At 52.6% G+C, this 27729-nt stretch overlaps 10 protein-coding genes across 10 annotated transcripts; 7 read left to right on the top strand and 3 right to left on the bottom strand.

Moving 5' to 3' along the window:
- Window positions 1-41: 41 nt before the first annotated feature.
- On the bottom strand, window positions 42-1528 carry HMPREF1120_00099 (uncharacterized protein; the record flags this gene model as incomplete). Its single annotated transcript, XM_009154089.1, has 3 exons — window positions 42-518; window positions 597-840; window positions 891-1528. The coding sequence occupies 3 exons, from the start codon at window positions 1526-1528 to the stop codon at window positions 42-44; spliced, it is 1359 nt and encodes a 452-aa protein (XP_009152337.1).
- Window positions 1529-1901: 373 nt separating this feature from the next.
- Window positions 1902-6309, top strand: HMPREF1120_00098 (uncharacterized protein). Its single transcript, XM_009154088.1, has one exon. The coding sequence runs from the start codon at window positions 2261-2263 to the stop codon at window positions 5381-5383; it is 3123 nt and encodes a 1040-aa protein (XP_009152336.1). The 5' UTR covers window positions 1902-2260; the 3' UTR covers window positions 5384-6309.
- Window positions 6310-6870: 561 nt separating this feature from the next.
- HMPREF1120_00097 (uncharacterized protein) lies at window positions 6871-9033 on the bottom strand (the record flags this gene model as incomplete). The annotated part of the gene is made up of 1 exon (XM_009154087.1): window positions 6871-9033. The coding sequence occupies one exon, from the start codon at window positions 9031-9033 to the stop codon at window positions 6871-6873; it is 2163 nt and encodes a 720-aa protein (XP_009152335.1).
- A 65-nt stretch (window positions 9034-9098) lies between these two features.
- Window positions 9099-10662, top strand: HMPREF1120_00096 (pre-rRNA-processing protein PNO1). Its single transcript, XM_009154086.1, has 2 exons — window positions 9099-9204; window positions 9260-10662. Exon 2 carries the CDS (start codon window positions 9567-9569, stop codon window positions 10377-10379), a length of 813 nt encoding a protein of 270 aa, XP_009152334.1. The 5' UTR covers window positions 9099-9204; window positions 9260-9566; the 3' UTR covers window positions 10380-10662.
- Window positions 10663-10694: 32 nt separating this feature from the next.
- HMPREF1120_00095 (20S proteasome subunit beta 6) lies at window positions 10695-11544 on the bottom strand (the record flags this gene model as incomplete). Its single annotated transcript, XM_009154085.1, has 2 exons — window positions 10695-11376; window positions 11432-11544. The coding sequence occupies 2 exons, from the start codon at window positions 11542-11544 to the stop codon at window positions 10695-10697; spliced, it is 795 nt and encodes a 264-aa protein (XP_009152333.1).
- Window positions 11545-11778: 234 nt separating this feature from the next.
- On the top strand, window positions 11779-13708 carry HMPREF1120_00094 (20S proteasome subunit beta 7). The gene has a single exon (XM_009154084.1). It carries the CDS (start codon window positions 11865-11867, stop codon window positions 12606-12608), a length of 744 nt encoding a protein of 247 aa, XP_009152332.1. The 5' UTR covers window positions 11779-11864; the 3' UTR covers window positions 12609-13708.
- Window positions 13709-14315: 607 nt separating this feature from the next.
- HMPREF1120_00093 (RalA-binding protein 1) lies at window positions 14316-18320 on the top strand (the record flags this gene model as incomplete). The annotated part of the gene is made up of 1 exon (XM_009154083.1): window positions 14316-18320. The coding sequence occupies one exon, from the start codon at window positions 14316-14318 to the stop codon at window positions 18318-18320; it is 4005 nt and encodes a 1334-aa protein (XP_009152331.1).
- A 1475-nt stretch (window positions 18321-19795) lies between these two features.
- HMPREF1120_00092 (uncharacterized protein) lies at window positions 19796-21557 on the top strand (the record flags this gene model as incomplete). The annotated part of the gene is made up of 3 exons (XM_009154082.1): window positions 19796-20250; window positions 20305-20897; window positions 20950-21557. 3 exons carry the CDS (start codon window positions 19796-19798, stop codon window positions 21555-21557), a joined length of 1656 nt encoding a protein of 551 aa, XP_009152330.1.
- A 395-nt stretch (window positions 21558-21952) lies between these two features.
- Window positions 21953-23952, top strand: HMPREF1120_00091 (isocitrate dehydrogenase [NAD] subunit 1, mitochondrial). Its single transcript, XM_009154081.1, has 5 exons — window positions 21953-22207; window positions 22274-22340; window positions 22396-22473; window positions 22542-23445; window positions 23502-23952. The coding sequence occupies exons 1-5, from the start codon at window positions 22175-22177 to the stop codon at window positions 23587-23589; spliced, it is 1170 nt and encodes a 389-aa protein (XP_009152329.1). The 5' UTR covers window positions 21953-22174; the 3' UTR covers window positions 23590-23952.
- Window positions 23953-24156: 204 nt separating this feature from the next.
- HMPREF1120_00090 (dolichol kinase) lies at window positions 24157-26874 on the top strand (the record flags this gene model as incomplete). Its single annotated transcript, XM_009154080.1, has 1 exon — window positions 24157-26874. One exon carries the CDS (start codon window positions 24157-24159, stop codon window positions 26872-26874), a length of 2718 nt encoding a protein of 905 aa, XP_009152328.1.
- Window positions 26875-27729: the final 855 nt, after the last annotated feature.

Here is a 27729-nt window from a genome sequence, read left to right as displayed (position 1 = left end):
CAATGCCAGGCTTCGAAAGAACAGCCTCAAGACGGAGCCAATCAATGCTTGACGCCATTAACGACAGCAGCAGCCCGTTGACCGTTGGCCTTGACCATTTCTGGAGGCGGCTCTGGTCCGAATACAGGCTTCGCATTTGCGATTTGTGCCGCCAGCTCCTCTTCTCCTTCATAACTCTCCTCGTCTTCCTCATCTTCGTCCTCATACTCTTCGTCGTACTCACTCTCTGTCCCTTCTTCGTCGACAAGCTCTTGCTGGATCGGGGCCCCACGACCTTGCTCTTGCATGGTCTTGATGATGTTCCGCATTTGTTGTTCTTGCTTTCGAAGTCGTTCCAGATCCTCTTTGTCCCTAGTGCGTTCTTCGGCCATTTCGAGAATGTTTCGATTGGTCTGGTCGTGCTTTCGCGTCAGGGTAAGGTTTTCCTTTTCCAGTCTCTTCGTCTTCTTCGACATCTCCTCCATCTCTTTGCGGAAAGTAAGGAATAGCTCGTTGCTATTGTTGAGAGTATCCTCCACCTGCTGCATTGTGAGCAACAATCTCAGCCATTGTATCGACCAACATATAGTAGATAGGTGTAACGGAAATGGACTAACCTGTTTGAATTTCTCCACGTAGATGTTGAGCTGACTGCGTAGCTCGGCTTCGGTATGGGAAAAGGTCGACACTTGGTTAGTGAGCGTACGACAACGTGCGGCCTCGGCTTCGGCTCGACGCCGTTCCACCTCGTATTTTGCTTGAAGATGGGCAATCTCGGCGTCTTTATGGCGGAGGATGGCCTTAAAATGCATTTCCCGAAGCTCGGCCTGATCGGCCAGGACCTTGCATCGTGTCTTGAATCTGAAAAGATATTAGTACTCGCTTCGAGATGACTCAAAGGCCGCACATACAATTCGTCCAATTCAAGGTGGAGGTTCTCGGAATGCGTCGTAGTCCTGCTGTTCATCACCTCTTGCACATCGTACAGCATCTGATCCAGGCGTTCGTTGATTGTCTCCCGTGCCTGCCTTTCATTTTCCTCCAGTCTCTTGTTCTCATCCTTGAGCTTCTTGTTCTCTTTGGTCAGCTCACGGCACAACTTCTCCAGTTTGTCTTTCATCGTGGCTGTCTTGTTGTGCTCGGACTTGGACTTCTCTTGCTCCTTTTGCAACTGGTCGGCACGTTTCTTATTCTTAGCATAGTCACGCTCCAGCTTCTTCATATCGCCCAATAGCTCTTCATATTTCTTTTGCACCAGGTCAAGACGGCTGAGAGGGCCTTCGACACTGTTGATCAACTCATTCAGGTCACGAGTGGCCTTCTTCACTTCACGGTCGACTTCAGCTTGTTGTGTCTTTTCTCCGGCTTTTTCTTGCTCCAGTTGAGACAAGCGTGCCTGGACTAATTTGGCGTTCTCTTCTGCACTGAGTTGTTTGTCCTTCTTGGCCTTCCCTTTCTTTACTGTCGGCGCAGGCGGAGGCAAATCGTGCATGTCGGCATTCGGGGTGCTCGCCGCTTGCGACGTAGGGCTTTGCGCGCTTGTAGCCATGTCGCTGACTCTGATGACAAACTGTGCTTATCTTCCGAAATATCTCTCAGCAGCGGTCCCCGTACGTGAAACTGGTGAGCGAGGTTTTCCTTGGCGACATCGACACTGAATACAAGTAACAACGGACGCGGCGGCGCAAGGTTGTACCCAATGCTGCTCTAGTGAGGCGTAGCTCCAGGCCAGGCACGATGTCTAGGAGGAGGAGTTGTATAAGCTGTGTGTCCTGTCTTAGACTTCGCGGGTGTATGAGGTATTAGAGTCAAAGACCTTGTCAGAGAGCGGAAATCGATGTGGAGGATGCGCAGATCTGAGACCACGGCCAAGCAATTCGTATCAGGCGCAGGAACAGTCCGCAACCAAATATACAGGACCAGTCAAAGTCCAAGCTGCCAGGAGGAAGAGGCGATGTGTCTGCTCAGAGACAGATTACAATGTCAATATTCCTATCAGTGTATTGAGGCAGATAGAATGTCCCCTGATGTGATACTGCGGGTGAGTTCAGTGGGCGACACACGTGACCGGCAAGGCACTTCCACCATACGGCGATGTATAGAAAAGTAGTTTCCTTCTCGCCATCACTAAGAAAATCATTTGTATTTGTAGCAGAGCGACCTCCCTTGACCTTCGAATCCTTCTACGACCTCCGGCGTCCTTGGTCTTGTCAGCCTCTTTGCCGCTTGCGCCAACACACCGATTCGAACAAAAACTGACGGCGCATACAACGATACTGTCATGCTAAGGCATGGCGCTGTCGGTCATGGCCTCGAGCACTGTGCCAGACTGCGCATCCCAAGAGCCCTGCCTTCATCGTTGTCCAGAAGAGGATATGCGTCGGTAACAGACTTGGCCAATTACCCAAATCCCGGAGAGCGCATTCACGGGTTCACATTGAAACAAATAAAACATGTCCCGGAACTTCACCTCACGGCTCTGAAACTGGAGCATGACAAGACAGGCGCTGAGTACCTACACGTGGCCCGAGATGACAAAAACAATGTCTTTGCTATCAACTTCAAGACCAATCCTACTGATCGAACTGGGTTGCCTCACATTCTGGAGCATGTTACACTATGTGGGAGCGAAAAGTATCCCGTTCGGGATCCATTCTTCAAGATGATGCCGAGATCACTGGCAAACTTTATGAACGCATTTACCTCTTCCGACTATACGTCCTATCCATTTGCAACGACGAACTTGCAGGATTTTCGCAATCTATCCTCAGTATACCTTGATGCGACGCTGCACCCTCTGCTTAAACATTCAGATTTCTTGCAGGAAGGATGGCGCCTCGGACCAGAAAATCCTCGAGAGACTCCGACTGAGGACAATGTCAAGTTTAAAGGAGTTGTTTACAATGAGATGAAAGGACAAATGTCGGACGCGAGCTATCTTTTCTATATCAGATTCCGAGAACATCTCGTTCCTTCGTTATACAACTCTGGAGGAGACCCGGAGGTAATGACCGAACTTACACATGAACAGCTGGTCAAGTTCTCACGCAAACACTACCATCCTAGCAACGCAAAGATTTTCTCTTATGGAAGTCTTAGTCTCGCCGAACATCTCCAGCAAGTGGATGAAGCCATCTCCAAATTCGACCGAGGATTTCGTGATTCTGATATCAAGCTGCCGATCGACCTATCAGGCGGGCCTCTGGCTTCCGAAGTTACAGGCCCGGTGGACACGATGCAGCCCCCCGATCGACAGTTCAAATCCTCCATCACGTGGATGGGTGCCCCGTCCTCGGACATTGTGGAAACATTTTGCATCAGCATTATGCTCTCTTTACTGATGAACGGTTACGGCTCGCCTTTATACCAGGGATTAATCGAGTCGGGCTTGGGCACCAATTTCAGTCCGAACTCTGGCTACGATAGCTCTGGTCGGCTGGGAACCTTGTCCATCGGTTTAGACGGCATGAGAGCAGAGGATATCCCTGTGTTAAAGGATCGAATCCAAGCAACTCTACGAGAGAAGGCGCATGAAGCATTCCAGCCTCAGAAGATCGATGGGTACATGCATCAACTAGAGCTGACCTTGAAACATAAAACGGCAAACTTTGGCATGAGCTTATTGGAAAAGTCGATTGCCGGGTGGTTCAACGGCGTTGACCCTATGGATGGTCTTGCTTGGAATGAGATAATTGATGCTTTCAAGCAGCGTGTGGCCGACGACCAATACCTTGAACGGCTGGTTGAGAAGTATTTCCTGAATGACAGGTGTATGCAGTTCACTATGAAGCCGTCGGAGTCGTATGGACAGGAGTTGGAAGAAAGAGAGGAACAACGGAGAAAGAGCAAGTTAGAGGCGGTCAAAAAGAGCGCCAGCTCTCCCGAAGAAGCTCTTTCTCAACTTGGTCGGCAAGAACTCGAGTTGCTGGAGGAACAGGAGAGCTCTCAGTTCAAAAACCTGGATGCATTGCCCACTCTTCGCGTCGACGACATTTCCCGAGAAAAGGAAAGAAAACCGCGGTATCATTCGAAGATCGGCGGTGTGGACTGTTTGTGGCGAGAAACCGAAACCAACGGCATCACCTATTTCCAAGCGAAACACGTGCTTGAAAACCTCCCTGAAGACCTCCGGCTGCTGTTGCCCCTATTCACTGATTCCCTCATGCGACTAGGGACGAAGACAAAGTCTGTGGGAGATCTGGAAGCAGAGATTCTTCTGAAGACTGGCGGCATATCCATCTCTCCATTCGCGGCACCTGAACCGTGGAGTCTCGACAAGTACAACGAAGGCCTCCTAGTTGATGGTTATGCTCTGGACAGAAACGTTCCCGCCATGTTTGAGCTTATTCGGTCTCTTCTGTTGGAAATCGACTTCGCCAATCCCAAGGCTACCGCAGCGATCCAGGAGCTCCTTGAATCCAAAACATCGGGCGCACTGGATTCTGTTGCCGAGAGCGGACATCATTTCGCGATCACCAGTGCATCGGCTGCCCTGACTCGCCGCGGCCAGGTACAGGATCAATTGTCCGGTCTTTCGCAGATAGAATCCACAGCCAGGTTGTTGGACGCTGCTCGTCGCGACCCGCAAAGTCTGCAGGATGTGATTCAGAAGCTCCATGCCATTCGGGAGATAGCCATCAGCAATTCCTCGAGATTATCAATGCGGGTGGTCTGCGAGCCCGGATCGGTCGGGACAAACCGAAACACCATTGAAGCGTTCCTTCACGGCTTGCCCAACCATCAGCCGTGGGATGTTGCAAGATCGAGTAGTACTACTTCTGAGACTGTGCCTGGCTCGTTTCTATCACGAAGGGCATTTTTCGACCTCCCTTTCCAAGTGTCGTACACTGGAACCTGTTTACAAACGGCGCCGTTTTCATCACCGGACAAAGCGCCCCTTCGCGTGCTGGGACAGCTTCTCGTCCACAATTTCCTGCATCCTGAAGTTCGAGAAAAGGGTGGCGCATACGGCGCGTCAGCCAGCGCCAGCCCTGTCAGTGGTCTATTCACAATGTCCTCTTACCGCGACCCCAACCCACGGAATTCTCTAAGCGTCTTCGAGCGCGCCGGCACGTATGCTCGAGACAAGGACTGGAGCAGCAGAGAACTCGAAGAAAGCAAGCTGAGTATCTTCCAAGGCATCGATGCCCCGAGAAGCGTCAACACCGAAGCAAGCAAAGAGTTCCTGTACGGCATCACCGAGGACATGGACCAAGAAATGCGAGAGCGTCTATTGGACGTCACCAAGGAACAGGTTCAACAGGTCGCTCAGAAATACCTCGTCGATCTCCCCACCGAGCTGAAATCAGTGTGTGTGCTTGGAGAAAAGAAGGCTTGGATCGAAAACGATGACGAACCTGAGCCATGGCAGATCAAACACCTGAAGATGTCTGCAGACGCGTGAGCTTTTTGCATCACAAACAAACTCTTCAGGTGTGGTAAGCTTTTTCTGTCTTTTTGATGAAATGTATATTTAATTTCCCCTCCTCGAAAAAAGATACAGCAAGATACCCAACCAGACTTGAAGTGTCTGGTCATAATATTATCACTCTCCTGCAGGCTTCTACTCCTTTCTCCTCTTTGCCTTTTTATACTTCCGTATCAGCGCGACTCGAACAGAACAAAACGACGTCTACGACCGCAATCTGCTCCATGGTCGGAGATCACAAGTCACATTTGGCATTTTTATGTGCCACCGCGCGAGATCAAAAAGAACCCAGATAGTCCCCAGTCCATCTGCCGGCCGGCGCTCCATCGGGCAGCAGACTCTGCCTTTTTCCACTTCATGGAAGGGGTTGATGTTTGCTGCGCGGAGGAACGCCTCTCGGTGGCGGACCGAGGCACTTTCTCGGGTTCATGAGGACACGCCTATTTCAGACCTGTCGTTCTTTGAGAGAAAGGAATGAGCAGACTAGAGGTGTGTCCACATACAGTACAGTTTGGCGGCGGCTGCTGCTAGTAGTACTACTCTTTTCTTTTTCCTCTACCCTCTCACGGCACTGCTAGTGCCTGTACTACTATTTACTCTATTACTACTATTTTCATCCCTCGTCGCGGCTGGGCCGTCAGAGAGTAGACTCTATTCTTGTATGATAATCACTATTGAGGCATAGAGCCACGGATCTCAATGTAAATGTCGATATCGACATCGAAGCTCGAGGTTCGAAATTCTTTTGTAAATATTGCACCATGCATTGGACTGTGCTGGCACATCTCGTGGTAATCTACCTTAAGTCATGCACCATCAGAGTTATATTGTACTACAGTGTAGAATAGAAGTACTAGTACGCATATAAGTTGTCATATAATGGATACAATGTAATGAATCGATCGATGTTAAGCTTCAATTCAATGTCAATCATACATTTCGAGAGAGTGGGAGAGACGAAAAACCCTCCTTAAACCCTCTCCATCCGATTCCCATTTACGCCGAACTTGAACGGGTTGACAAAAGCTGAACTGAGAGCAACAATTGAGCCAGACCTCCTCCCTACGCTGCATGCACGCTTCATGTTCCTATACAGCACCAGCATATCAAACAACTCCCAAAAGAAGTCCCGTCCGCACCCGCACCCGCCTGCGCATCGTCGTCCTTATTACTTTTTTGTACACGCCGGGTCATGGTTGTTTCCCCTAATACATAAGGTATGTGGACCAAGTCCCTTCGTTGGATTAGGCTGTAAAGCTTCAAGAGTGAAGAGAGAATATTTTCTGTGTTCATCCGTAGGTCATCAAGCAAGTCAGTCATTCGTTTCAGCTTCAGCCTTCGATCATCAAAACTCAAGACTCGAAAACTCAAGCAATATTGCCCGCCATTCCCTGGATGAGAAACAAACATGTTAGCAATGCGTCACATTACAGATCCTCAAACAACCATCTGTTTGCTCAAGTTCAACCTACCAGGAAAATCGCCTGCACGGCAAGTTGCAAGCTCCACAAGCCGACCTTCTTGAAGCGTCTCAATCGGGCCTGTTCGTCTTGAACATCGCGGGCAAATGCGTCATAAACCTCGGCGGAAAGATCGTCCATGAGGCCCGAGTCGTAGAGGGTCCAGCTGCCGTCAAAGTCGGACAGACGCTTGACCACGCGACAGTTGATGGGGATGAAAGTGCGGCGGGAGTTTATGTATGCGACGATAGGACGGATCAGCGCGTTATTGATATACGACAAATCGCGGGTGAACAGGGGCACCACGGCGCGCACGTCGTTCAGGTGGATCCGCAAATCCATGACCAGGTATTGCTTGTCTTCGTATCTGTCGCCGGCAGACCTGGCCAAGGCAGCAGGTGCCGAGACGTCGATAACCGGAGATAATGAAGAACCGTCCTCGAGTCCGTCTCCGTTTTCCTCGCGCGGCTGTTCCAGGTGCTTTCTCGACGTCAGAGCAGCTTCCATGCGCTCATAAAAATCAGTCATGACTTTGATGACAGACTCGTCACTGTCGTTGGGGATCATGATGTCGGCCACGATGTCGACATTGCCTTCGTGGATCCAGGACAAGGGACCCGACGCACCGCGATTCAAATGGTCAATGTTCAGCCCATCGATGCGAATTCGTGATTGCTTCTTCCAGGGTTCATCGGAGTCCTGGTCGTTGAGATGTGCGCCGGTGTAGGCGTGCGTCTGGCGGGGGTGGATGGTGAAGAGAGACCGGTCGAATTCGCCAGTCATGTTGTTGGCGCAGAGAAAGTCGTAGAAGAGCCATTGTTTTCGTAACCGAGGGAGTTCTGCATTGTAGATGCTGACGGCAAAAGGCCGAAATCCTTCAGGTTGATACACCGTGACCAGGAGATCCTCGATCTTGAACGAGTCGATCTCGAAATCTCCTGGCTTGTGTTCGTGCCGGTAAGATTTCGGGTCCGCCTCTTCGCCGGTCCAGAAGACATGGGTGCGGTCCACAACGCCTCGGACGTGCTTAACCTCTACGTTTTGCAGCGGCCCCTTGGAGTTCCACCACTTGCTGAACGACAACGTAACATTGACTTCTCCAATCGTTATGTCGAATTGGGTGTAGTTCTGCTCCTCGGGTGGCACTGGGTCTTCCTTAGAGGAGGCTTGAGCAGCTGCCTCAGGCGATCCCTTGGTCATTCTGGAGTGATTCTTCCCAGGCCTTCTGGAAACGAAGACATTTTTGAAGGTGATGACTCCGTCACGCCATTTCGGCACAATTGCCGACTCGAAGACGACATGCAGCCCAGAGGACTTGGTCAGATAATTTCCGATCCAGCCAGCCAAAGTCTCTTGGGCGAACACCGTGTTGATGGCAAGAATCGCAAGCGAGACAAACGTTGTCGTCCCGATAACGATCCAGATAACGTGACCTAGCGCAATCCATGAGATGAAGCCTACTATCTCATCCACATTGAATGGTCGTGTGCTTTTGATCGTCAGCCACTTGAAGCGCACCTTCAACCTGGCCCAGAATCCGGTGGCTGCAGCAAGAAGTTCTTCTTTTGATGGGCGATGAAACTGCGGCATGTGTATCCTGTCATAAAAGTGCTCTTGTTGCGAATGCTGTTGTTGTTCTGATGTCTGCTTTGAGACATTTTCTTGAGAGATTTCTTGCCTGGCTTTATGTTCTTTTGCATCTTGGACGTTGCCAGCTCTCCGATCCACTTCCGTTTCCTTTGCCTGCCTAGCCGTGGAGTGGAAGTTTCTGCAGAGGGACTGAGGGTATTTTTGTATGTGTAGTTGTTTATGAGGTCCATCTGCGACAGTCGCCGGAGCAAAAGTTCCATGGTTTCTTATCCGGTCATAGCTGGCAGCATGGCGGTGCGGCACCGGTGCAAACGTCGTAGTTTTCAGGTGCGCATTTATTGCGTTTTTGACTTTATTCTGCCGACCTTTCTCACGCAGGACTGGCTCATGCAGCTGGAATGCAGGGCCATGATCAGAGACGGAGACGCCGGCCGAAATTGATATCCGCCTTGGTGTATGATATCTGAAGCTCTGGTTGTAGGCAGCCGGAAGGCGTTGTACGACACGAGTCGGCGGAGATGCAAGGATTATGTGCTTTGAGACATCGCGTATGCCTCGGGCAAAGACATCCGTCATGATCAACTATTCATGCTGTTCATTCAAACCATAGGCGTAGGCGTCTATCATGGATCATGATTATCGCGCAGACAGACGGACGTGGATGGGAGCGGAGTTCAAGTTTGAAGGTAGAGTGAATGAACAAGTGATTTGCAGTGAGCGACTTTCACGCATGTGCAAAGAGATGATGCAAGTTCCACACAGCAACTGGAACTGGAACTGGGATTGACTGGACTGTCAGCAGTGGACTGCCATTCGACTGTCGCTGTTTTCGGGCCCAAAGAACTTTTGGCTGGTGATCCACAACTGGACCTCGAACGGCGACTTTATCGAGTGCGGAGAAAAAGATTTCTCTGCGGACTCGGGACTCCCAGCCAACTTCAAGTTGAACCCTGGCCCTGCACATCAGCACGAAGACAGCCAGCAGAATCCCGTGGCAGCAGTCGCCGACGCTCTCGAACGCTTTACTCTGCAACTCTCTTGGTGCTCTCCAGGCCGAATACAAGATTTACGTGTGGAAACCACACCGACGGTCGACTGCCACCGCGACGATGCCTGCCCCTACAGCCCTACAGCGCGCCCCCCAGAGTCTGGCAGACGCTGCCAGTGAGTCTGTAGCAGACCACGACGCTCAGCAACCCAGCACTACTGAGGAGAATCTCGACGTCGAGATCATCACTGCGCCGCAGCCGTCCGAAGCCGATGCGGGTGCGGCCCTCGAAACCACCGGAGACACCGATATGCAAATAGACGAAGAAGGACGGCCACGGTTTGCACCGGCATCCACCACGCAATCAGACTCGCCGTCGGGGGCGGTCCGGATACAATCGCGCAAAGTGCCCATTCCTCCACACCGCATGACGCCGTTGAAGGCCAGCTGGCCGAAAATCTACCCTCCGCTCGTCGAACACTTGAAACTCCAGGTGCGGATGAACATCAAATCGAAAGCAGTGGAACTGCGGACGTCAAAGTTTACCACGGATTCCGGAGCTTTGCAGAAAGGAGAGGATTTTGTCAAGGCATTCACTCTGGGCTTTGACGTCGACGATGCGATCGCGCTTCTGCGGCTGGACGACCTCTACATTGAGACATTTGAAATTAAGGACGTGAAGACATTGCAGGGCGATCATCTGGGCCGTGCCATTGGTCGGATAGCGGGCAAGGATGGAAAAACAAAATTTGCCATTGAGAACACGAGCAAGACGAGAGTGGTGTTGGCGGACAGCAAGATTCATATCCTGGGCGGATTCCAGAATATCCGAATAGCCAGAGAAGCCGTGGTCAGTTTGATTCTGGGTGCGCCGCCGGGCAAGGTCTATGGCAACTTGCGGACCGTCGCGAGTCGGATGAAGGAGAGGTTTTAGAGACAAAAAAACTAGTTATGATTTGCCATGGTGGGTTGGTATGAGGTCAAATTCGACGGGTTCCTCGGCGTTATGGAGTGAGAAAAGACACAGCATTCCAAACCCCGGGATGTGGTTTCGTCGCAGCATTGTACGTTCTCTTACAAAGCACGAGGGAATGTCTCCAAATATTAGATGTAAGGAACTGAAGTTCTTCTGCCAGATTGGCTGCCATACCATGGATGATTCGTTCCATTCGCCGAGCAATGCATACAAGTAAAGTATCCCATCAGTCTCCGACCCATTCAATTCGCCGTATCCTCCCCCAGTTCCACTCTAATCTCTCTTCAACGGCGTGTAAGTTTCCTCAATGCCGTCCTTCGTGATGATCAACATCTGCAGACCATCGCCCACCTCAATATGTCTCTCGGTCGCACTGGTGAAAGCATCCTTGACCAATCCAATCACCACATCCTTGGGCAAGCTCTCAGGCTGCCTCTGCTGCAACTCATGACCAAAGCCCGAGCCCGCAATATATTGATTCTTGTAGTTGACCTGGTTGTCTAAGAAAGGCATGATCAGGCTGGCCGCCGCTCCAGCTGCCCGGCATTGTTCCCGCTCGTAACTGCCCACAGGATCATAGCTGTACAGTGCTCCCTTTCCGTCCTCATCAAGGCCACCGAGAATGGCGTGAACATAATAAGGGAAGAATCGCTTCTGGTAGAGAATGGTTGACAACCGTTGGGCGCACGCCTTGACGCTCATGGGTTTTCCGTGTTGGTACTTGTACATTTTGACAATGGCGTCAAGTCTCTCCTTTAGGGCATTCCCATCTGCTGCAAATCCCACAACTGAAAGGACGATACGGGACGACGAGTCGCCGTCGTCGCCGATCCGGAAGAGCTTCGGTGCGTATCGTGTGTTGATGCTGTAGCCAGATGTAGATCTGGTGTCGCCTGCTAGAATGGCAAAGTCCGCCCCTGTAATCCCCAATGTCGAACCACCGTTATCCGTGTATCTGTGCTTTTGTTAGAGTCGACCGGTGACCAAGATCTTCAAGTTGCCAGACGTACGGGTTGAAGGCATGTTGTCTCGTCCCCGAGCTCTGAGACGGCGCAGAGGCGCTCGAGAAGGAATAACCAGGCTGCTCCGAGGGCATGCCACCATTCTGTAATAAAGACGCCATTTTCTGTGGTCTAGGAAAGGAGGAACAGGTAGAGGAAGACGAGTCGAGACAGAAAATGGAGGCTACGGCTTTACTGTATGTGGTGCATGAACATGGAATCGCAGTCACGTATCACGTATGCAGTGTCGGCCTGCGAGGTCTGGTCTGGCGAAGCATTTCTGCATTTGACGCAATACGGCGCCGGAAATTGACCAGATGGCGCTATTAAACTTTTAACGCTGTATACTGCTGTTGGGTAGCCATTCGGGGTCGAGGCTTGTTCTATATTCCCCTGACACAGACTATCCCATTGACAGCTGTTAATATCTGCGGTGCTCATCATGAGCGCTCTCGTTGTTTATGAAAGTAGCAGCGAGGATGATGAGCCAGTAAAGCCTACAGCGGATTCCGAGGCAGCGCCCGTCGAGCAACCATCTACTCCAGCCCATACAGTCGACGGGCAAAATGGTCAAGCTCCCATACAAGCAGCACAGCAAGATTCGCCCAGAGAGCATCAGGTTCAAGTTGTTGATGGCCCCATGGTAGGGCCTACAATGCCTGATCGGGTTGTGGAAAACGGCCTCGACGGAGAAACCACACCAGCGACTCAGCAATCAACGTCTGAACGCGATGCCGTTCGATTCCTTACACAAGCGTCTCATCCCATGACCTCGATTCCGTCTTCTCCTCCCGGATCGCCAGACCCGGCTCTCAATGCCAAGTTTGCGCGGTTTCTAGAGTTGAAGGCCAAAGGCGTCCACTTCAATGAGGACCTTGCCAGCAAGTCCACCTTTCGAAACCCTAGTTTTCTCTCCACGATGGTGGCGCGAATAGGGCTGGATGAAAGTGATCAGTATAGGACCTCCTTGCCTCCCCAGATTTGGAATCCACTGGCTTTCCCGAGTTGGGCGTACAAAGAAGAACTCCTCCGCAGTCAACACACTATCAGGGAACAGGAGTCAGCTACCAAGAAGAGCCTTTCTGCGGCAGGAAAGCGAACTATCGAGTTCACATCCGGGGGTACGCCCGGCGTCAGCAGCCGGGATTCGACGCCAGGAATGTCAAGTAAACGGAAGCGACATTGACAGGGCGCTCGAAGATCGCATGGAGATTCGTTTCTTGCTGTTGGAAGCATCAACAGCAGCGGGAGGCCCCCGTTTTCAGACCATTGGTCGACCCCAGATGGATGTGTGGCTATCGTCTTGTAACCGCCGTTAAGGGCGGTCTGGTTTAGACGTGATTACATGAATCATGGTGACATCGACTGATTAGTAGGAGATGGGGTACAGGTTAGCCATCATTACCACGAGCCGGGGGCAATCGGAGGTGAGCAGATGATTCGTGCGGGTGCGCAATCAGTGGCTACGGCTATACAGTATGGGGGCGTGAGAAGTTCACTACTGTGTGATATGTGAAGCACACGAGACTCTCAGAAAGCTGCCAGTGTCCATGGTCAAGCCGCGCGCAGGGCCAATGATCTTCGCGCCTGGCAGTGTTCAGCCTCGGGTCCCTGCAGACGAAGCGAAGCGACTGCTAGTACTACTAGTATGCGTGGGAATCTCCTGCGGACGAAAGAGAGGCAGAACCGATATCAAGGCATGCGCAGGGGCAAGGAGAAATCTACGACAGGCTCGTTCACCGCAATGTGTGCCTGTTTTCGCTTCGCTCTCGTATTTGCAGGGTCCAGAAGCTGATCGCGCGAACGCACAAATAACGAACTACAACTGTCAGGGTGGCCCCAGCTTTAGAGACAGGTGCTTGTTAGGCTGGGTACATGGGGGCGAGCGGGCCCCGGGGAACTAATGTTTCAGGCTTGCTTAGAATGTGTGAATTTGGAGGATGCGCATTGATGCGAGTTGACAGTTGGAGTTGGACACCGTGAAAGATGATTCTTACCGGCGGTACCCTGTAGAAACGGACCAAATAAGTCATCTACGAATGCAATATGTGGAACACTATTCAGGCAGAGGAGGCTTGGACGCTCAAGCTCACGAACTTGGTCCCTTGCGAGATAGGGGCGAGCCGAGTCGTTTCGCATCGGTGGCATGCATGGAGGTGTGTTGCAAATGGGCAGGCTATACAGTACCTAATACCTATAGGTGCCTCGCTACGGGACGATCAATGGCGTCTTCTAGGGGAGGCTTGTCTCCTTAAGATCCCTCAAAAATACAACTGTACCTGTATCTCTTGGGCAATGCCCGGAGTCCACTACCACCAGGAGTTCACGGTTGTGGATGCTGGGCGTGGATGTGCCGGCACGAGCGGTTGTGGCCCTTGCTTGCAGTGGCTCTCATACCTTTTATCCACCTCCACGCCGTGCCCAGTGCCCCGTCAAGTGTCCATCCCATCACCTGTCGACCCATTGCCGGTCACCCGTCGCCATTCCTATTCCCATTGCCATTGCAATCACCGTCTCTGTCTCCATCTCCGTCTCTGTCCGCTTCAAAAGTTCTTTTGCATATGCATATCCGTACAATAATATAGGACTACTTGTCTCATCCTCAGAGGGCGACGCCCTGTCCAATGAGCATCCTCACACCGTTGCCTTCTTGCCAGGGCGCTTAGAGACGCCCTTTGAATCGTGCCTTGCTCCCCACGAAACTCGGCAGCGTGTTTCTCTTGTCAGGACGGAGGGCATCCTCGACACCATACTTGTCACACGGTGCCAGTGTGTGGACCCGACGCTTTGCAATTGCACCCAGCTTGCCTGCCAACGGACTCCAGGTGTTCGTCCGTCCTCCTCTATGGTCTGAGCAGGGATCTGTCCTTATGCCGCCGATTCGTCGCCCACGATGTCGCAGGACAGTACGGGCCAGCACTCTCAGACTCGTCAGCACCAACCACCTGCCTCTGTTTCGTCCTCCTCATCGCTGGCCGATGCTTATTCACATGGTGCCGCGCGCAAGCCAGGCTACTCTGTGCTGAGCAATAATCTTATCCCTCGCAATTACTTGAGCTCTCTCACCAGTTCAAAATCGGATCCACAACAGCGTGGGAAACTCGTGCAGAACAATGGTTTTTCTGGGCTGAGGTCGGTATCTGATGGTGGGAAGAGTTCTGGTGCACATCGACAGCAGGGCGAGGCCTCTTTGAATGAGGACGAGGGAAGTGCCACTCGCAACGAGGACACAGGACACGGCGGAGAAGAGCCACAACTGGAACAACGAGGGGGTAGTCCACTATCCGAATCGCCCAAGTCCTACACTTCGTCTTTGGCGAGCGTGCCTCGTCCCACCAATATGCCGCGAACGTCTTCAATCGATTCGGCGATTTCAAGCATTTCCAATGCTTCCCATGTGCAGAAACAGGCCGGTGAAGCCAAAGAGCCCAGCCGAGAGGAAGTACAACATCTCATTGCTACCGCCGGTAGCGCGGAGAATCTGATCCAACACATGCTGAGAGATAAAAACCATGCTGCGGCACAAAACGCACAACTTTGGAAACTTGTCGACAAGCAAAGGGCATTATTGCTGGGCTTGAACAAGGACCTAGAGCGCCTGACGAAGGAGAGGGACCGATACCGGAGGAGGGTCAAAGAGTTGCAAGCACAGCCAACAGCTCGACCAGAATCTCCCAGCCGTGTGGAAGTTAGACAATCGCCTCAGTCCGGCGAGGCTGCCCTCCATGCTTCCGGTGAGGACGAACCTGCTGCTGGCTTGGATACTGTCATGGATGGGCAGGAGACAGTCAGCCAATACCGGGATGACCATTCGGAAAACTCACCTTTGGACCCTGCAATGATGCCCTCACCGTTACATTTGGAGCATCCACCGCGCCTGGAAAGCATCTCGACCCAGTTGGCTCAGCCGAGCTTCTCAGTGACTCAGGCGACCCCGCTCACAGAGAAGCCGCCAAAGACCTCGCAGGCTTCGAGAAAAGCACCACCAAAACCCCTCAATCTACACCAGACAAAGGACACCCTAAGTAGTCCATTCCAGGTCCCAAGCGAGTTTGCTGTGAGCGATGGTGAGGATGATGACGAGGATAGAACCAACCTAGAACGTGGCAGGCGGAAAACTCGAGAAGAAGATGACCGAGACCGAGAAATGCTTGTTTTCCAGGAGCGAGAAGCCAGAAGCCGATCCAAGAAGGACAAGAAAGAGAAAAGCAATAAATCCGAACTGGCAGAGACGGGGCTATCACACAAGTCTCCTGGATCGCGGCCAACTTTGGCATCAACACAAGCCCAGAAAGTGCACGATCATTTGTCACCTTCGTCGTCAGTCTCGCATGGGTCATCGGCACAATTGTCACTCCCTCTGCGTAGTCCTGGTCTTCCTCTGAGCCCGCGTCCATTCGGCAGTAACTCTACAGGAGCTTCATTCCCAATATCTCCTCGCGCTCCAGGATCTAGCTTCCCATTGTCGCCTCGGGCGCCCAAGCAGCCTTTACCTGCACCTACCACGCCAGGTCAGCAAGCTCCCGCGCCAGAAGCCCAGTCAAAGATCAGCCCTGAGCCCCAAACCAAGATAAATACGAAAGCTCCCAGCAGTGACTCGGACGGGAGTAAGATCAATGAGTCTTCTCTCAGCCCAAGCGACCTTCCACCAGTGAATCGAAGTCTCGTCAGTCCTACTTGGCCTGATCTTCTCCTCCCCCCGAATGCTCTTCCTTCGGTTCAGGTGAAGGTGGCATCTTCAAGACTACGACCTTCGAGGAACAGCATACTTGGGCTGAAGCCACAGGAGGAGACCTCGGTCTTCAGCTTGTCGATCTTTGAGCGTGCAACATCATCTGAGCTCTGGCGAGTGCAAAAAGTCTCTACTTCACTTTTGACCCTCGACCAACAGCTCCGAAGCCGTTGCACCGATCTACCCAAGCCGCCTGACCGGAGACTCTTTTCTGGTCACTCTCCAGCCGTGGTTGATGCACGAAGAGCCTCGGTTGAATCATACTTCGAGGGTCTTTTGGATACACCTATGGACGAACAAGCGGCTCTCATAATCTGTCGGTTTTTGTCCTCAGATGTCATGGAACCGCAGTCTCGCGTCCCCGCCAACAGCGGTGATATTAATAATGACAACACACCGGAAGCAGTACAAGGAAGTGGCATTCCCACCAAGTCAGGCTACCTGACGAAGAAAGGCAAGAACTTCGGAGGGTGGAAATCAAGATATTTTGTTCTGGACAGTCCGGAGTTGAGATACTTTGAAGCACCTGGCGGTGCGCATCTCGGCACCATCAAGCTGTTGAACGCACGAATTGGCCGGCAAAGCCAGACCGATTCCACGACACATCCTGAGGTTGATGTCGAAAACCAGTATCGCCACGCTTTCCTCATACTCGAGCCCAAGCGAAAGGATTCCAACAGCCACGTCCGTCATGTTCTGTGTGCTGAGAGCGATGCCGAGCGGGACGAGTGGGTGGAAACCTTGTTACACTACATTGACGAGAGACCTGAAGAATCCAAGTCGCAATACGGTGCTGGAATCCAAACCCCACTTGCGAAGGAGGTCAAAGGCTCTAATAAAGGCGGCGGTGATGGAGAAGCAAAACAAGCTGGAAGCCCGGCCGGCAATGAAGCTAATGGTGACACTCCCTCGCCCTCTGTCGCCTCCGCCAACAACTCAGAAGCTGCTCCAGAGCCAGGAGCGCCAAACAAAACCTTCACAATTTCAGGGCCAATGAATGGGGCAGTCATTTCGGATGCCGGACTTTGGGGCAACAAGCGTGCCGGTCAGGGTAGCAGCAAAGACCGCGAGCAGAAGAAACGCAACATTTTCCACTTCAAGAAACCCTCGAACGAGCACATGGTTCAGAACCAGGCCAATCCACCTAAGCGAACAGAAGCGCTCGCTCATCGAGGCGGCCAAGTGCGACCCGTCTTCGGAATGCAGCTTCAAGAAGCAGTTGAATATTATTCACCTGTTGATGTCGACGTCTTTCTGCCCGCCGTAGTGTACCGCAGCATTGAGTTCCTCCGTGCCAAGCATGCTGCCAATGAAGAAGGGCTGTTTCGTCTCAGTGGCTCGAACATCGTCATCCGACAGCTCAAGGATCGCTTCAACATGGAAGGTGACGTGGATCTACTTGCTGAGGAAGAAGATTATGATGTCCACGCTGTAGCATCTCTTTTCAAAACATACCTCCGCGAACTACCATCCACCCTCTTGACCAGAGAGCTGCACTTGGAGTTTCTCAAAGTGCTGGAACTGGCTGACAGGGCACAAAAAATTACGGCATTCAATTCCCTGGTGCACCAACTGCCGACGGCCAATTTTTCATTGTTGCGAACATTGTCGCAGTACCTCCTAGAAGTCGTGCAGAATGCCGACCGAAACAAAATGAGCGTCAAGAACGTGGGAATCGTCTTCTCGCCCACCCTCAACATTCCGGCACCTGTATTTGCCATGTTCCTCACAGACTTTGGCGCGATATTTGACCAGCCTTACGATGAGACAGCTGTACGCACAACAGAATTAGGAAGAGAGGGTGCCTTGACCCCAGAGGATATTCGATCCCCTCGTCGTCAAATGTTCTCCGATCTGCCGACCCCTCTATACAACCAGAACAGCTTCTCGCAGAATGCAGCGACAACAGCGGCTGTCGCGGGGGATGATGGATCACGCGGTCATGATCTTGATGCCAATCATGATATTGGCTTTGTTCCTATGCAGCCTTCGTATGAGACAAGAAGCTATGTCTCTATCCCGGAGGATGTCTCCGCGCAACCTCGCTATCCACTACAGCCTGCTCCACGGGACCCGAAGTACGACCAAGTCGACCACATGTTGACGACGGATAACGCCGCAAGCACAAAGGCTAAGCGACGTGAGAGTGCTATGTTGTTCATGTGACCCAAAGAATGAGGATATTGAGGCGTACGAATTCACATCCAATAGTTTCTTTTTTTTCCTTTTTTTTCCCTTTTTTTTTCAAATACCCCCATTTCGCAGGCGGCCACGAGGTTTTTGTTTTATTTTTCTTGCAAGCGACACCTGGGCCGATCTAGCCACAGGACTTTCTGCACGATTTGGACCAGACTGGACCTATTATGTCAACAGGATACGAATTTCTTGTTTTGCCGGGAGTCGCCATTGAATGAGATGCACATGGCCAACTAGTTTACAACCCTACCAGCTCCGGCAGAGAGCCCGATGATGATGAACATGCTCGTGGAGAAGGTTATGGAATTCAAGTTCAGCTCTACCGGCAGACACCGGGCATAGTCAGCAGTATCAATGGGCCAATTGTCTGTCCATCCTCTTTACTTACTATCCAAGCGCATATTTCAACCCCCTCTCCGCATGTGAGGCGTTGGTGGTACACGCTAGACGGAACCCCCTTTATCTCCCTACCACTCGTGCTCAATCATGCCCGATACTCGTATTTACTACCGAACTAGGACAGATCGAAAAAAGACACCAGCCAGCCTCCACACCCATCGCTTAATGTTATTAATGGCCAGATCCTGTTGGACGATCCGGGATTAGTTCATTTCCCACATCGACGCAAAAGGCTGAAATTCCTGGTAGCTTCTCCGCTAATAGAAACGTCAGGTCCGGCACTAATTAAGGCGGCACGCGACTGGAAATGGACCTCAGCAAGGAGCATTCTTTCATCCAGTCAGCAGTAGGGTTTGTCGCCTGATTTCGGTAACAAAAATATACCTCCTGTTAGCTTTGCCCCTGGCGGAGAGCCATGGGTCGGCATGCAATTTGTGGGGTGCTCTGGCATTGACGCTTTCGATCTGCGACCATAGTACAATCCCATCCGGTCCGAGTCTTTCACCCTTGCGCCTGAATCAATGTTGGAGTTTCACTGTCGCAGCTGTCATCTCTGGAGCGGCGGCCTGTGCTTGCCATGTCCCACAATGTTGAATGGCGGAGTTGCGGCTGCAGGGGCGAAGGCCTCCAACCTCATCGGACGTCCGTTACTCGATGGTTGCCAGTGACGGCTCAAGTTTAATGGTGGACACAAGCATTGAATCCACTCGCCGAAGAGCACATTGACATACGAACAGTCTTGAAGACACTAAGAATGGCACGCTAAGAATCATGGCGTTCGGTGTGCGACTCTTTAGCGAATGAACCGTGTATAGCCCCATCGCCCTGGACAACAAGCTGTTGATTCAACAAACAGTATTTCTAGCTTCACGGCCCTCACTTTTGCTCCGTCGAAGTCTCCTCCACCTCTTTTGACCACACCCGCGTCACAATCATTCCACATCCCAAGTCTCTTGGAGCTTGCGTCTGGGATCGAAGCCGCTGTGATATCCTCCACCGTGGCCCTTAACGGCACCGCGCCTTTCAAACAAATCTCAACGAGCACAATGGCAATGGGCGCCGCTGAAGAAGAGAAATCTGCCACCAGTCCTGTCGTGGCGACGAAAGAGACGCCAAATGTCACTTCAGCATCACGGCCTCCGTCCACCTCTAGCGGCGAGGGCGAGAAGCCTCTGGCGGCCCCTGCAAATGTTGACCTCGACCGCATTGGCGAGGCCCAGGGCTACGTGCTCGACGAGGCACAACTCAGAAAGCAATACGGCCTCGCCCCCAACGTTCCCCTGAAGAAGTCCAAAAAAGGCGTTGTCTTGATCCCTCAGCCTACCAATGACCCCGAGGATCCGCTGAATTGGCCAGCCTGGAAGAAGGGCCTCATCCTTCTCGTTCTCGCTGTCAATGCCTGCACGGCCGACTACTCGGCAGCCACCGGTGCGAGCGCGCTCATTCCACAGGCTCAAGAATGGCACATCTCCCCTGATGAGGTCAATCACGCGACTGCTGGGTATGTTGCATCGAGGCCTGCTCTGGCCGTGCTTGGAAGCTAACAATCTGATAGCAACACCTTCATGCTGGGAGTTGGCGGTCTGGCAACGGTCTGGCTCAGTGCCTACTTTGGTCGTCTCCCTGTACTGTTCTGGTTCGGTTGTTTGTCCGCGGGGACTGCTGCTTGGTCTGCCGCAGCCCAGAGCTTCGAGTCATACATGGCGTCTCGGATTCTGAACGGCTTCTTTTGTGTAGCAGCCGCCGGCGGTGGTTTGATGTGGATCAAGGATGTCTTCTTCTGGCATGCCCATGCGCAAAAGATCAACATGTGGTCAACCGCGATCATCTTGTCGCCTTTCCTCGGCCCCCAGTTCATGGCAGCCATCATCAGCGTTGACTCTTGGAGGACCGGCATGTGGCTTAACATGGCCATCATCGCATTGGGCCTGCTTCTCACCGTCGTTTTAGGTGACGAGCCCTTCTATCCTCGTCATCTCATGCCGGACCTGAGACCCAAGCGCAAGTCTCGGATCCTGCGGCTGGTTGGCGTCGAACAATACCGCACCAAGTACACGACCAATTCATTCTGGGAGGCAGGTAGCCGCTTGGGCTACACTATCATGAAGTTGCCGGTCTTTTTGACTTGTGTCTTCTACTTTTTTGACTGTGCGGCTCCGCCTCCGTCATTGTGCTGACTCCTTGTGCTGACTCTTTCTAGTTCCATGGACCATTGGAAACAACACCACCATTTCCGTCTTCATTATCCCGGCCTACAACTTTAGCTACCGCAACCTGGCCGCCATCTACACGGCCCCGGTCATCGGAGCTGTTCTCGGACTGGTTGTAGGCCATTTCATGTTCGATTTCATCGGCAAACTCTGGGCAAGGACCCACGGCGGGCTTATCGATCCCGAGAGCAGATTGATCCTGGTCTGGTTGATCCTCCCCTTCAAACTGGTCGGCTACAACCTCATTGGCGCGACTTTGCATCATGCCCCAGCTTGGTCTTGGTGGGTGCTTGCCGTCGGCTGGTGTATGCACAATTTCGCAACCATTGTTACAACCACCGCCGTCAGTGCGTACCTCCTGGATTCCTACCCCGAGGCCAGTGGCGAGTGTGCGGCGTGGCTCAACTTCTCCCGTACCCTGGGTGGTTTCATCGTTGGCTACATCCAAATCAATTGGGCCACCAAAGCCGGCACTCAAACGGAGTACGGCATTCAAAGCGGCATCATGGCGGCAGCATTCCTGTTGCTTGTGTTCTTGCAGTTCTTTGGACACAAACTGAGAAACTCACAAGGCCCGCTCAAGTTTAAGACGTATTGAACATTTCTTATTCTGGGCTCTCTGGAAGACACCTGTTAGCGACATATCGATAGGTGGCTAGTTAGTTGTAATTGTACTCTGCAGCGGTAGCGCGAGCAGTCAGTTATTAATGAACAAGTAGATATTTCAACATGACCTGGTGGTCCTGCCTCCTCAACGAGACTTTTTTTCTCGGGCCATTGCGGCAGCATAGAACGAAGATATGAGGTTACGGACATTACTTATCGAAGATTGAGGACATAGCGAACTCAAAAGGGGACATGGTATCTACATAGTACGGTGCCTGGACAACATACCTGGTGATGGAGGAATGGGGGATTTTCGGGGGCAGCTCGGCGGCATGCACGTGACAGCACGTGAATTGCTCTGCCATGCGCGAATTGTGTCCGAGTCTGCGACGTCATTGCACGCTAGACTGCAAGAGGGATGGCGGGCATCTGGATTATCGCGCATTGATTGGCGATGTCGGCGGAGCTTCTTCACATTATTCCAGTTCCAGTTGCACGTTGCAGAACAAAAGCTCCTTTGCATCTTTTGGTCTCCTTGCTCGGATCGTGGCTTTCAACTGCAGTTTCACCTGGGATTCATCGGCGTAGAAGCTGTTCAAGACTGTCGCGATGTCTCTGTCACGGACAACCCGCAGCGCTCAGGTAAGGGCAAGAGCCCGTTTTGTCCCCACCCTGACCGGCAGGAAACTTACCAGCTCTTCTTCACAGTCGTTGTTTCGTGCTGCCCAGCGAGGAGCGAGCCGACACCCGTCCGCATCGTCTTCTCTCGCCAGAAGTGAGCTTGAAGCCCGATACGATAACTTGCGACTCAGCTAACTGATCCTCCGCAGCCTATGCCACCACCGTCGAATCCGATATTTTCAAGCCGACAAAATATGGAGGAAAATACACTGTGACGTTGATCCCAGGTACGATGGGCCCGAGAATGCCGTGGCATGTCTGGCAACCTGCAATCGCTTACACGAAATCACACTAGGTGACGGTATCGGTGCCGAGGTTGCCGAAGCCGTGAAGACGATTTTCAAGGCCGACAACGTGCCCATTGAGTGGGAGCAGGTGGATGTTTCGGGTGTCGACACCGGCAACAAGCACTCGGAAGAGCTTTTCAAAGAGTCAATCGCCTCTTTGAGGAGAAACAAGATCGGCCTCAAGGGTATCTTGCACACACCCATCGAACGATCCGGCCACCAATCCTTTAACGTCGCTCTGCGACAAGAACTCGACATCTACGCCTCTGTGGTTTTGATCAAGAACATCCCGGGCCTCGTCACCCGTCACAAGAACGTCGACCTCTGCATTGTGCGTGAGAACACTGAGGGCGAATACTCTGGTCTCGAACACCAGTCCGTGTCCGGCGTGGTCGAATCTTTGAAAATCATCACCCGGGCCAAATCGGAACGCATCGCCAAATTTGCTTTCAGCTTCGCGCTCGCAAACAACCGCAAGAAGGTTACCTGCATCCACAAGGCCAACATCATGAAGCTCGCCGACGGTCTATTCAGAAACACGGTTAAGAGAGTCGGAGAGGACTATCCCACGCTCGAGGTCAACGACATGATCGTCGACAATGCTTCCATGCAAGCCGTGTCCCGTCCCCAGCAGTTCGATGTTATGGTCATGCCCAACCTTTACGGCGGTATTCTGACAAACATCGCCGCTGCTCTGGTTGGAGGCCCCGGTGTCGTCCCTGGCTGCAACATGGGCCGTGAGGTTGCTGTCTTTGAGCCCGGCTGCCGACACGTCGGCCTCGACATCAAGGGCAAGGACCAAGCCAACCCTACCGCCCTTCTTCTTTCCGGTACCATGCTGCTAAGACATCTTGGTCTTGATGACCACGCCAACCGCATCTCCAAGGCGGTGTATGATGTGATCGCTGATGGGTAAGTGGGCAATTCTTTTCTGCGGTAGCAAATCTTGTTACTGACCATTTTCACAGAAAGGTTCGCACTCGCGATATGGGCGGCAACAACACTACGCATGAGTACACCCGAACCATTCTGGATAAGATGGAGCAGGGTCTGTAAATGACGATATTCCTCGGCAATCCATGCTTGTGGATATGGATGGGATTGTCCTTGTGGTGAGGAGAGTCGTCCTCGTACTCGATTTTCTGCAGTTTGATAGGCCTGCATTTGCTGTTAGAAATGATTAACTGTATATACACATTCCACATGTACTGTTGCACCAGCGTGTGCCGTAGTTTTCGCCACGACTCGTATAATGCGCAGTGAGATATGTCGTTTACTGAAGATCACGGACTGGTTGTAGTAGGCAGTGATATCACATGCAGGACTCGGAGCGGGCGGAAAACTCGCTTGTTTCTGACGAGGCGGGCGGAAGAAACCATGTGCAGTGGCAGCAGCCTATAATATTCGACTCTAACACACCTTGGAACACTCAACACTTGCATGTGAAGTTTCCCAATATTTTTCTGGCTCCGAACACGCCAGGATGGACATGTTGTCTATAATCCCGTCTTCGTTTTCGTCCTTCCCTCCCATACCAATGCCGCCATGAAAGTAATCTTATGATTGTCTGCGGTCGCACGTATCTTGATCTGAAGCACGGCGCTTGACGAGGGCGGCCCTCCTATGACTTCGAAAGCTGCGCCGGAGGAAAGTGGCCGAACCACCGCGTCTCAAGATGTCCACTACCAAAACGATTTGACTCTATCTCGCACTCCGCAGCCTTACCATCGACGGGGCGATGATCTCGCAACAAGAGAGGAACAGATCAATACCAATGGGACAGCATTTCTTGAAGTTCCAAATGGCCACGCCGTGCAGGCGGCCACAACCAGCACCATCAGCCGGCCGGATTCGAGTGAGAGCGGAACAGAGGCCGACGACGAAAAGGGCCCTCTTCTAAAAGGTCTTCCTGCACCACGCTTGCGGGCGAGGAAGGGCCTGCGAGGGAGTACTCCCGCCGGCCTTACTCCTACGGACAGTCCTCTGCCTACACCGCCAGCGTTCCTCGGTGCATCCGAGTTTCGGTTTTTTGATGGCTACCAAAACCGAGCAGCAGGCAACAACAGCACGGGCGAGCGAGGAGGAGGAAAAGATGCTACGGCCAAGTCCGCTGAGTTTGAAGGGTACAAGAGGCGGAAACGGCAGGAGATCATTCGACGATGTACAGAGGTCTCGCTTCTTTGCGGAATCGGAGCAACTGTCTGGTTTCGAGCGCGAGACAGAGCAGGTCCCTGTCTTGCAGACTGGTTGAACGAATTGACATTCTCTTTGCTCTTGCCGCTCTGCGTCTATCTATTCTATCCAGTTCGACTGACGCTACGAGCACGAGCTCGAGCTCACGGAGCGACGAATAAACCCGCCCTGCTACAAGCCGCTCGGCGCGGGTTCCATATTCCCTCACGGTTTGATCCGGGGCCTTTACTCTATCCTGTGGCTCTGCCCGTCATGATAGCGCTTTCGCTGTTCGAGCGAAGTGCCGACTTTCTTCCAGGAGCCATTGTTTGCGGCCTGTCGTCGATGCCTCCGGCGGTTACAGCTACACCAACCATGCCAGCTGTTGGAGAGTACCTACACTGGGGGATCTCGGTATTGCCGCTGCACGCCTCAGCTCTTAGCCTCTACTCATCCAGGCCGTCGAAACCAAATTCCTTGAAGATCGACTCACCGCTCACCCGAGAAGACCTGGCGTTGATCTTCCCGCTTCATCAGGCGCTCTTGACCGTGTTGAGCTATCTTACCACGTCAAGCCTGGACGTTTCGGAATTACATCTGCTGTCTACTGCTCTGATTCATCTCTACCTCTTCTCCCACACGCCTCAGGCTGAGATACTCAAGGCACTGCTCTGGCTCGGAGGGTTGTGTATCTTCGTGTCTTGTAAGAACTTTCTGGAATGGGAGGTTGCTTTGGCAAGGATTCCGGCTTGGAAGCTGTGTCGCAAGCGTCGTCAAAAGGGTCAGAGTCTTTTCTCCCAGATTGATCAGACTATATGTCAGTGGCTTGTGGGGCGGAAAAATACACATCGCCGAGGGGTCTCTTCGGATAGCGACGAAGGTTCGTTCAACGCCTTTCGCCGAGTGCTGCCGCGTCCGAACCTCGTTGTGAATGGGAGTGCTTCGACATCCTTGGCTAATGGTCACAAACCTGTTTCTGAGCGCAACACCTTCACGCGCTCCGAGTTTGGAAGTGGGAAGACACAGTCTGTGGCCACCAGCCGGTCCTCTGCTTTCCGGTCTTTCAGCCTGGAACAAGCAAAGGTCCGGAAATATGCATATGCCGCGATCGTATATTTCTTCGTGGCAGCGATTTTACTGGGCCCAGTCCGGATATATATCGGCCAACGAGCACTTGCAGGCCATGAACCTCTCGGTTGGGCCCTCGGGTACCTTCTGGGGAACCTTCCAACATTCCGCTTTTGGGTGGTCAGCAATAACCTCGATCGATGGATTTGTCTTCCAGCACACATGACAGCCGATCCCTCATCGACTGGACCCCAGGGATGGATTGAAAATGGCCGTCAATACAGCGTCGGTCCTGCCAACACCCGTTTACTTCTATGTGCATATTACGTGGCGGTGCTGCTTTGCGGCATTACTGTGGTGGTTCGACTCACTTCCCTTGTCCAAGTGGACACGCGACGGAAGGTGTTCCACGGCATCATGGTCATTATGCTTCTGCCCACCATTTTCGTGGATCCCTGTTTCATCGCCCTGGCTCTGGGTTTGGTGTTGGCCATTTTCTTGTTGCTGGATCTCTTCCGGGCTTCACAACTACCGCCAATCTGGAAGCCGCTGACTACATTTCTGGCGCCATACGTGGATGGCCGTGACCACCGAGGACCAGTGATCGTGTCGCACATTTTCTTGCTGATTGGGTGCGCGATTCCGCTCTGGTTGTCCCTGGCGGCCGCTCCTCGCAGTGGTCAAGAGCCATGGGTCGGATGGGATACATCAATCCGGGACTTGAGCATGGTCAGCGGCGTTATCTGCGTCGGGCTCGGCGATGCGGCGGCCAGTCTGATTGGGAGACGGTACGGAAGGACAAAATGGTGCTGGGCGGGCGGCAAGAGTTTAGAAGGCAGTCTTGCATTTGCGCTGGCCGTCACTTGCGGTCTATATACTTCCTGGATCTGGCTTAGACTAGGTGGATGGGCGGGCGTGGATGTGTCCTGGAGTGCCAGCGACTCGGTTCCGACCACTGGCAGTCTCAGTGGGCAAACGCTTGCAAAGTGTCTGGTCGCTGGGGTGGGCGCGAGTCTGCTCGAAAGCACCTTGACTGCGGCCAACGACAATGTCGTCGTGCCGGTTGGTCTGTGGTTGCTGGTCCGAGGGTTGGACATATAGTACCTATCTTAATGTACAGAGGAAACGTGAGATGGTACTACTGGGACTAATGTCAATGTATGATGACGGGGTAGGAAAGTACCTAGGTACCTAGGTAGTAGTGCGTCCGTGATGTCGCTTGATTGGGGTCCGTTGCGGCGATCGGATCGATTCAGATGTACAGCAGGGTGCTACAATAGGGCATACTGTAGGTGCACGGTACTAGGGTAGTCGATGTTGCCTGAGCTCAGGCAGATGGCGCAACTAGGCCAGGCTGGCTCTACATCCCACGGTGAAGACCAAGGTTGACCAAGGTCCAGCCAGGTACCAGCGTAGTGCACTGCGGCCTGTACATGGTACCGCCTTGCATTTGGTGGTAGGCATCCTAGCGAGCTGGCTAGGAGTTGCTACCATCTGCTACTAGTAGTATCACAGAAAGGCAGATCCGGATGTCTTTCCCATCCCAAGTACTAGTACTGCGCTACTGGCAGTGATATGCGGTGATCGGCTGATGGCGGGTGGGGGATGGGATTAGCAGAGATCCCGTGACTATCCTTATCAGCAGTCTATCACCGGAAGCACTAGCACTACTAGTACGGCATAATAACCCTCGTAGTAGGTCCCTAGTGGCTACAGCCGTAAATATGCACTCGTTAGCTGATGCTAAGCTGGCACTAGTCAGATCACTCCCACTACCACCACCACTGCACTGCTGTGCACAACCACCACGCCTTAAGCCCTCCGCTGCACGAGGACAAACTAAACTCACGTCGCGACCAACTGACATGCATGACTAACTATTCCCTCTCAGCACATCATGTCCTATCGCGCTGTTGGGTGTTCAGAGTTACCGTTGCCTATTCCAAGAGACCACTG

The sequence above is a fragment of the Exophiala dermatitidis genome (genome assembly GCF_000230625.1).
Source record: "Exophiala dermatitidis NIH/UT8656 unplaced genomic scaffold supercont1.1, whole genome shotgun sequence".
NCBI lineage: Eukaryota > Fungi > Ascomycota > Eurotiomycetes > Chaetothyriales > Herpotrichiellaceae > Exophiala > Exophiala dermatitidis.
The sequence above is the reverse complement of the archived record's forward strand: the minus strand, read 5'-3'. Positions and strand labels throughout refer to the sequence as shown.

What these genes read in the sequence shown, in the direction of transcription:
- HMPREF1120_00098 (XM_009154088.1), top strand. Translation starts at nt 2,261, where the DNA reads ATGCTAAGGCATGGCGCTGTCGGTCATGGCCTCGAGCACTGTGCCAGA.
- HMPREF1120_00096 (XM_009154086.1), top strand. Translation starts at nt 9,567, where the DNA reads ATGCCTGCCCCTACAGCCCTACAGCGCGCCCCCCAGAGTCTGGCAGAC.
- HMPREF1120_00094 (XM_009154084.1), top strand. Translation starts at nt 11,865, where the DNA reads ATGAGCGCTCTCGTTGTTTATGAAAGTAGCAGCGAGGATGATGAGCCA.
- HMPREF1120_00091 (XM_009154081.1), top strand. Translation starts at nt 22,175, where the DNA reads ATGTCTCTGTCACGGACAACCCGCAGCGCTCAG. An exon ending in GGACAACCCGCAGCGCTCAG is followed by an intron (nt 22,208 to 22,273) that starts GTAAGGGCAAGA and finishes TCTTCTTCACAG; the next exon opens with TCGTTGTTTCGTGCTGCCCA. An exon ending in ATCGTCTTCTCTCGCCAGAA is followed by an intron (nt 22,341 to 22,395) that starts GTGAGCTTGAAG and finishes GATCCTCCGCAG; the next exon opens with CCTATGCCACCACCGTCGAA.